The sequence below is a fragment of the Sprattus sprattus genome (assembly GCF_963457725.1).
Source record: "Sprattus sprattus genome assembly, chromosome: 14".
Lineage (NCBI taxonomy): Eukaryota > Metazoa > Chordata > Actinopteri > Clupeiformes > Clupeidae > Sprattus > Sprattus sprattus.
In genome coordinates, this window is record NC_137912.1 from 25,016,095 (window position 1) to 25,025,628 (window position 9,534).

Below are 9,534 nucleotides of genomic sequence, written 5' to 3' on the forward strand. Positions count from 1 at the left end.
GGTGTCTTTCACCACTTAATACAGCTATATTAGACCTGCATGGTGGTGTGATCAGGCTGCCAGTCTGTCTTATGGGTGATACAAATATTTTATGGGGATGTGCTCAGGTTCACCCGGCCACCAGGTGGAGCTCTTCAGCCCCGGAGGTCCCAGAATAGCAAGTCAGGTCATGATGAGAGGGTGAACCCCATGGTCTCCACACTGCATCTTTGTGGTCAGCATTTGCTTACTTAAGCTTATTGCTTTTCTAAAACTGTCTCTACAAATATTTCATATGGTTTCATTTAATAAAAACAATTAAATTTAAGAAACAATAGTTTAATGATAAACCGTCATTCTTCCACCACTACAAAGTATAGTTCCTAAATAAATTGTTGCCACGCAACCCTTGAAGCAACGCAACAAAGGGGTGCTTATTTATTCACATTAATTTGTATATCGCCATTAATAGTGCAATTGTTGAAATAGTTTTCAAACGGGCTCCTCTTTGCTGGTGCAGCGCCAGGGGTATCCTGATTTTGACGCTTCAGTGTCCCAGATGATGTTGCTCCACATGTGTATGAAATGCACTATATGAATAAAATTGCCTTGCCTTGCCATTCGCTGCGCAGTAATATGGAATGTTATCATATAATTTTATGAGGACAACTTGAAAGGTTATGCTGGATTTTACAACGGCATTTAGCCAATCACAATCAAGGATTGGGACAATCAGTTTTAGAAGCTTAAAGTAGCACTAGGGAGTTTATAGCTGGAAACAATTAGGAATATTACATTATTATCTACAACCTTGATTTTTTTTATGACAAGAAGTCCTTTTTACACTGGTTGTCCTATATTTATTTTGTATTATTAATGGAGGCAAGCCTTGTGTAAAAAGCTTTACTTCATTAGACACTACCTCCATGTTTTTGAATTTAGTTTTTTGTTCTTACAAGGTCATAGCAACCGATTGTTTGATGATGTTCCTGCTTAAGGGTTAAAATGGCTCTCCATGGCCAACACAAGGGAGATATCAACAGGTCAACAGGTCTGACCATAAACTTAAGAAGATGCAATGGTATACTAAAGGTACTCACTGGCCTGTCGGGCTTTGTCCTTGTAGGTGGCTGTGAGCTCCTCATCCATGGGGGTCTCCAGGGGCCCCACCATAGGGACCAGCTGCCTACGGGAGACCAGAAACTGGGCCCCTCTGGCTCGCTCAGCAGACACCAGCGGCGGGGGCATCATGGCCGGAAGCTCCTGGAAGCCGCTGTCCCCCTCCCCCGCCCCCTGACCGTCCTGGGGGCTGCTCTGGCCTGAGTTCTCAGAGGAGTTCTCCGCCTGCAGCCCCCACTCGCTCGGAGGCGGCTGGTAGACCACCTCCCTGCGTGCCACACCCGGGAGCACATGCTGCTGCTGCTGCTGGGGCGCCCCCTGGGGGTCGGCCCAGCGGTACTGCTGCTGGCCTGGGTACCCATTGGCATCGGGGGCGCTCTCGTAGCCGCTCATCTCCGAGGTCTCCTCCTCCTCGTGCGGGGGCTTGCCTGGGGAGCTGCTGGGGCTCCTCCTCTTCTGCCGGCGCTGGCGCTCCTGGGCCGCCACGTCGGCGTCGCTGTCGGTCTCGCCGTAGTACGCCTCGCTGTCCGGCGGCGATGTGATGCATCCCAGACCCCCACGGAGAGGCATGGAGGGGAGGGGAGGGGACAAAGCGTGCAGTGCAGCACGGTAGGCTTCATCCATGTGGGGAGGCGAGGAGGGACCCAGAAGCATCAGGGACTGAAGGCTAGGGGACCTAAAGAGAGCGACAGAGAGGACCCCACTGGAGAAGTTATGACCTATCTGAAGATAGCTGATGATTTACAGCCTCATTATAATGCAATCACATTCAACTGTCACTGGACTCTATGTGCTATATCAAGGACAGAACTATGTACAACGTGATTAATGCTAAAGACTGGTGATGGTTGTATCTTAGCTGGAATTCAAAAAGCAGTGACTATATTGCTCGATGTATTCTAATTTATGTTAATAACACATTTTATTATTAATTTATTTATTTATCATTATTTCATTTTATATTATCCTAATTGTCTATGTCTCTCATAATTGATTTAATCTAACATTGATCCAGAGCAGACTGTTTTGCTCTGACCTTCTGACACGCAGGTGAAGAGTTCCTCTGCCACTGTCAATCAGGTTCATGGCCTGGGCATGGGAGAGCTCTCCACATGACAGCTCATTGATGGCCAGCAGCTCGTCAGCCTCCCGCAGACCGGCACGGCAGGCTTTGCTGCGCCTTCTCACCTGCACCAACAGAGGGAGACAGAGCACAAATATGTTATTACACACAACAACACTGGGAAATGACATAGCACAGGACACAGGGCTTATCCACTTCACAGTCTTAACACTGTTTTTTTCTCTCTGTCTATCTCTCCCTCCCTCCTCCTCCCTCCTCCTCCCTCCTCCTCCCTCCCTCTCCCTCCCTCTCTCTCTCTCTCTCTCTCTCTCTCTCTCTCACTCTCTCTCAGTAGGTTGTTTGGGAGTCTTAAAGCTTCTTTGCTTCAGACTTTGAGGGAGTCTGGAGACCATGCCTAATGAAGTGGTACTATGGCTTATCCAGCTGTGTGGGTAACACCAGAATTTATTGAGATGGAAATGAATGACACTAGCTGTATTGGGTCATTAACTGGGCATCATGACTTGGGTTTCCATACCGCTGGAAAGAAGGTGCTTTGTTTTACTTGTGAAGGCTGTCTTTTACTCATAGCTGAAGGGACTGCCTGACATAAGGTGGAGAGCCCACCTTTCAGTATCTAATAGATGTCTCCCTCATGGAAGCTGTTGTATAAGTCTCCATTGCCCAAAAGGTCAGGTTACCTGGGGTGGAGGTTGCTACATTGTACAATTTCTACAAATCAGCTGGTTTCTAGATTCAATGAGGGGGCGTCACCCATTAGCCCTTATTGTAGCATTACTGATACTGTGTTTCATATCTTCTGTGGCTGTGCAAGTCTAACACCTTTATGTGCTGTACTGGGAAGGGTGTTGATGAATCTGGGGTTTATGTTTGTATTCAGTGGAAGGACAGGCCAAGTAAGCCATCCTAAAGTCCCATTAAGCAAAACATGAAGGCCAGGATACAGACCTGATGTCCATGTTTAAATCATGGTGGAAACAAGAATAGTGGTGGAGAACATGCTCTACCAGCAAGCTGAGAATGTGGATCGGTTTAGGGAGAAATGGTGTGTAAGGGAGGGGATTTTTTTTCCACAGACAAACACACAGAGAGATACAGTACGTCACACTGGGAGCAGACCTGTGGAATGATCTGGTCATTAAACATGTAAACATCAAGCTACCACTGTGAGACTGCACCTGTTCCCAGTGATTACCTCACCCTGAAATTAATAGAATCCTAAACAGGCTACATTGACAGGGGCAGTCATTAAGGAAATTGTCCGAGGGAAACTGATCCACACAAACACACACACACACACACACACACATAAAAACACCACAGGATAAGTTATCTTCAAATGTACACACACACAAACACACACACACACACACACACACACACACACACACACACTCACACACACAAATAACCCATTAAACTTGCACTTAACACTATGTGAATTATATTTGTATTAATGCCTATAAGACCGCACAAGAGACTGCTGTGTTTTCAGTGTAAGAGAGACTCGAGTGTGAATGTAAATTTCACATAGACTTGAATGTCACACATACATGTGTGTTCTGCCCTGAGGGGCATCAAGGCAAGCAGAATAGCCCCTGACATTAGCTGATGTCTGCTGGGCTGCCCTTGAGGTGAGCAGCAGGGATTAGCTGAACTGCCACTGTCATGCCCTGCTACTGACGTTCCTGTCCAGTGGATGTTCCATTTAGAGGGGCACTGTTAGATAATCATGTTACTTAAGTTGTGTGTCATTCTACGTTGTTGATTTCATATCAAAACACTAGTTTTCATCAGCGAGCCTGGATTCTTACAGGATGGGGTATGGAAGCTGAACTGCATTTAAAATCAAATCTTTACCATCTGTAATCCTTTGCATTTCTGCATTTGTTCCATTGCAGAGCACTAAAGTAAGTTTTATGGAGAGCTTGGCAGACTGTAACCTTGATGTTCAGTGTACAAAATGCGCTGGCACTGCCAGAGACAGCTGCCGAAACGCTAGCCAGACCTGGCCCAAGGCATGCCTTGCATTCACCATGTGTTCCCAGCTGAGCCAAAAATACAGAGCTCACTTTTTGTAGGCAGCCACAGTTGTCTGTGTGCCCCAAAAGGTTGAGTATGAAATATGCCGCCTGTTTAAATTGGAGCATTTCAAAGGGCAAAACCGGAATTCTAGGAATTCCAAAGGGAGACACAACTTATTTCTCTTATACCTTGCAACTGTTGATTTCCTTGATTGCCTCCACGCGAGTGTGGACCAGAGGCTTGAATGACATGGTGTCACAATTTCTATCTGTTTTGATACTTATCCAGATCATTCAAAGAACTTGTGTGCCATTCAAAGACTGTGCCGGTACAATGGACTAAGCACATACTGGTATTAAAACAGGCTATGAAAATGGCATGGAGGATAAGAATAGCTTGCATGGAAAAAGAGGCCACCACAAATGGAACAGTAGATAAAAGTCCCTCAGAGGTCACCTTGCACTAAGCCATACACACTCACACAAAAGAGAGAGAGAGAGAGAGAGAGAGAGAGAGGCGAAGTGAACTGCAGCCATGTACTGTGCTGTGTTTGCCTGATGGTTTCACTGAAAGAGAACTATTACCCCGACTTGAAAGAAAGAGAGGGAGAGAGGTGAGAAAGAGAGAGCGATGGAAAAAGAGAGTGGCAGCTGGACAAGAGTGATATATTTTGTCTGTACTGAGACAGATGTCATCTACCATGGCTCACCATTCCAAAATAGTCATTTTGATTAGGCTGCACACACTCCGCCCGGCCAGGGTGATTTTTGCTGCATGTATAAATAAAATTAGAGGGCTCGAATGATGTCCTGTTTGGGCGCTTCTGCCTCTCCAGGGCCGCTTTTAGCCAAGGGTAAAGAGCAAATCTGGTGAGACATTTAGTGTCCAGAAAAAGCAAGTGTGGAGCAAATGCGATAAGACTTTGAGAGTGCTGTGTGAGAGGCCTGGCATGTTTATCTCTGTATTGGAGTGAGTGACACATCCAAGAGAGTTCAGCTCTGTCTTCACGCTATCTGCATAAGCCCACGCATAACCCAGTTTAATGTTCTGACAACAGTTCTAAACGGTAGAGCATATCATAAATATAAGTGGCTCAAGTAGATTTCAAATCACAGGACGTGGTGCAGACACTTTGAGACACTGATTGTGTGGGCTGGCACAGTGACCACAGGGGAGTGACCTGGGGACTGATTCTCCATTCTGTTGCCTTATCACGTCTTTCACACATTCCTAACTGACAGATGGGAAACAATGTCATTGAGTACAGAATGTGCAGTTTGAAAACCTAAGAGTGCCTCAAATGTACAGTTTTTGTGAATGTTTTGAAATACATCATATAAACAAAGGCCTCGAGCTGGTGACCGACCTCTTGCTTAGACCAAAACTTTATTGCTTCAAACCACTTTTATGAAGAGACACCAAGTCGTTCAATTCATTCATTTTCCTCGACAGGCATATTCACAAGCCACATAGAGATCTCTCAGTGAAAAACTGCTCTGATCTGGTAAACTTTTCATAGACCTCAAATAATAATAATCCACAATCATAAATATGGTCCAACAGGAGTAAATGCACACAAACCAAACCATAAAAAGAACTACAGGAAAACACATACGTATCCACAATGAACAATGACCAAGCTGATTATAAATGATGCCAAACTCTCCACTCTAACTGCACTGCACTGCCCTGCCAGACAACATGGGCACCCTGACCGTGCCATCCATGCCCAACCTGCCACAGCCAACCTCTTACCTTGGCCACTTGGAGTGGTTTTCTCTGCTCCGCTCCCCCCTGGAGCCGAAAGCCCCACGGTGCTCCACCTGACAAGGCGACGACGACCTCCTCGGCCACCATTCTTACGTGCTTACTGTCTTAGTGCTGCGCTCAGCTCTCACGCTTGCCCTCTCTCTCTGGGTGACCCTCAGCGCTCTCTGCCCATCCCCGGACCGTGACCCTCTCGGCAAAGGAGTAATCAGGGTTCTGGTGCTCACAGCTCTCAGATCAGATGAATGTTCACCCCACTGCGGAGTCCAGGAGAGGGAGGGGGGAACCAGGGGAAGGGGGGAGGGCTATTGCTCTTTCTCTGACTGTGGTATGTGGCATTGGGGGCGGGCTGCAGTGCTGGTGGTGGGGGGTAGGAGTGGGGGTTGATATAGGCCTTCTTTGCCTCATCCATGGAGGAACACTTGTCCTGTCAATCTCGAGGCATGGGCAGAGGATGCTGATAGACCTTCCAAAAATAATCTGGTCAGCCTCTCGGGGGCCTTTTGTCTGTAAGGGCCCTTAAAACCCCATCGGGTCAGGGGTGGGGGTTCAGTGGTGGAGAGGAAGGTGTATTTTAAGAACAGGATTCTTGTGGACACCCATGAAACAAAATCAGTTTGAAAGCATGAGGCAATGACAGATGTGATTAAATGTGAGCTCCTCGAGGCATGTGAAAGACTTTCACTCTTGCCATTCACTTTTCAAAACATGGACAAAAAGATATGTCACTCCTGGCATTTCCTTCTGAAAGCAGTAATTAGTAGATTTGATCCAAAACTAGCAAGCTTACTACCTAAAAGGCATGCAAAAACATGGCAAACACCATCAACAGACCAGTTGGCACTGATATAAACTTGCCAACACACTTACTGGTGTCTTTTGGCAGTATAGCTGGCAATGTCATGCTGTGAAAGCATTTCTTCTATTTTTGTAGGGTTTTTCAGCCTGGAACACAGAACTACATAGTACATATCCTGGATGGCTAGTGGGAAAGACACAAGTGTTAATCGGTCCTTCACGTGACCATATGCAATCAAAATGAAATATGAGGATGGTACCAAAACTAGTTGCCTAGAACCATACCTCAAAAAGTGCCAAATTGTTGCATAGTGTTGCTTTAAATGACTGATGGGGACTGATATATAACCATATATATGTATATATATATATATATATATTCATCTCAAAATAAGGTAATTTACTTCTTACTTTTGCTTTAATAAAAGAATCAATCTGGCCCTTAGATAAAGTGTTTTAGGATGAACAAGGGCATCTTAAAAGGAGTGATCTGTATCACCAGCTTTGTAAAGTGGCGTCACACAGCCAGTTCCCATCAGTTAGGGTCACCTTGTATCCTTTTATCAGCAAGATGTGAAGCCAGCGCTGATGTGAACAGATGTGCTTAGACTTGCCTTGCTGAGTGAAATCAGGATTCTGGCAGCGAAAGGGAAACCTATGAGGAGTGTGGATACAGATGACCTTATAAGGTGATCCAGTGATATCTCATGCAGTTTCCCCTGAAACAAGGAAATCATTATACGACCTGGTGGGGAATAACCATCTTAACTTTGTGATAGATCTGTGTCTTCAGCACCATATATTCAAGAGTTGCTACAACAGTGCACGTGTGAATAATAACACACAATCTTTGCTTTAAATTATATCAGCGTATCATTTATTCCTTGTCATGTATTGATCGCTGGGCTTTTTCCCTGTGTCCTCACTTACAAATCTGCCAAAATTGTATTTTATCAGATACTTCCCTGGGGAACAAAAGAGGCTAGCAGATGTCACACCCTCTTGAGCAGGTCCCGATTGTGCCCCCGGTGGACATTTGTAAATATAACAATCTACACCTCAGTACCTATCCTAATGCACATTTGGACTGAGAAGGAAAATCCCCATCAGAATGTACCATGTCACCTTTTTTTCTGAATTGGTTCACTGTATAGTCAGAAAATAGAATTCATGAGCCTTCATATAAAAAGTCAACAGCGATCTAGACATTCACAAAAATCCCAAACACATTTTCATTTTCTTTTTCCAGGAGGACCTCAACTGTGAGAAAAGTTGAAAGTGTGCAGTGGCCCTAAGTCAATCAGAAGAGGGAGAATGTAAACTAGGCCTGTAAGCAATGGAGTCTGGACAGAATGGGGGTCTTTTGAGGAACCATACGAAAGAAGAGATACAAAACGTGTGCTTGTCTATAACATATTATCTAGACTTGCCAGCTTTCAGCCATTTAAACTGTACATATTCAGGAAATTCGCAGTTTCTCTGTACTTTCCGATACAATGAATATTTCCCAAAGCTGTTTCAGAGATCTAATATCTAACACTAGAGGGAGCTGGAGTGTAGTGCTAAACCTGTTGTGATTGAGTTCGAGGTTTGTGCAAGCAGAAATGCACAGCACACTTATGGAGCTGCAGTGAATGAAACAAAAGAACTAGGCTACAATGTCTAATTTGTGTATGCAGCTATTTAGTCATAAGTCATTTTACTGTTTTACTGTAATTCAATGACACCAACGGAAGCCTCAGAAAAGATATAATCAAAACAGCTGCGCCTTAATATTTCAGTTTCTTTGAGGTGCGGCTAGGCTGACAGACACTTGCTTGAGAAAATGTTTGTTAAGAAGGCATTAATGTACACGAACGACACTTATAATGATTATAATGATACATTTGAAATTTTACAACATCAGTAGCTCAGAAAAACCTGTTGAAAATATATTAAAACAGATCAGGTTTTTGTGATGAGTCTTGGTGTAATTCTAGTCATATAGACCATGTCAACCCGCCAAAATAATAACCATCCAACAGTTCTAAATAAAACATCGCTAAAATTATCCCCAGACCACCATCCGTCTGTGCCTCTGGGCTGCTGTGTTGAAATCATAAGCCCTTCATTTACAAGGACACACGGCAACTGCACCGCCCTGTTGATACCCAGCTGCTCGTGTCATACTCATAAACTGAATCCCCTCTTCTCGCCCCCGCCCACATTCCCCTCCGCAGGTCTGCAAATGAAAACATTGAATCATCACTAAAGCAAAAGGTACTGCTCGACACGACTAGTATAGAACAATGGTATAAGGATTAGCCTATGGAACCATACATGGACGCTACAGCTAAAATACCATTATGGACAATATCGTTGTCTCTTAATAATGATAACCCATGACAGATGACAGAGAAAACGTGATTAGGGTGGGGTAGCCAATAAGCCTGTAAAGGCTAAGTTTTTGATAGATGTGAACAATTCCATTTGCACTCTCATTTCTTGTCGTCTTCCTGAGGAGATTGATGTTGCCTCCTAGACAAAAAAAATAGAGGTAAAGGGCCTAATAAATAGTAATAATTCTGAAAACAGACCACATTAATCCACATCTTATGATGAAATATAGCCTCTGACAGTGGCATCAACCGAGCAATGAAAGGAGATCTTCCACATAGCCTTCGGGTGGTTCCGCATCACAAACATCGAAACTTTCCAAACACGGGTCTGATGAGAAGCCTATGTCTAAGCCTAAACCTATGTCGATGTCAATCGCGCCTACA

The 9,534-nt window shown here is 44.6% G+C and overlaps 1 protein-coding gene across 1 annotated transcript in view; it reads right to left on the reverse strand.

The window, feature by feature from the left end:
- synpo2lb (synaptopodin 2-like b) overlaps window positions 1-6,180 on the reverse strand; it is a 17,632-nt gene extending 11,452 nt beyond the window's left edge. The window contains exons 1-3 of the mRNA XM_080851212.1: window positions 5,963-6,180; window positions 2,135-2,286; window positions 1,080-1,774 (exon numbers count right to left, since the gene is read on the reverse strand). Of these exons, the coding sequence (XP_080707338.1) occupies window positions 1,080-1,774; window positions 2,135-2,286; window positions 5,963-6,064 (949 nt within the window). The 5' untranslated portion in view covers window positions 6,065-6,180. The remainder of the gene's footprint in view (window positions 1-1,079; window positions 1,775-2,134; window positions 2,287-5,962) is intronic.
- Window positions 6,181-9,534: the final 3,354 nt, after the last annotated feature.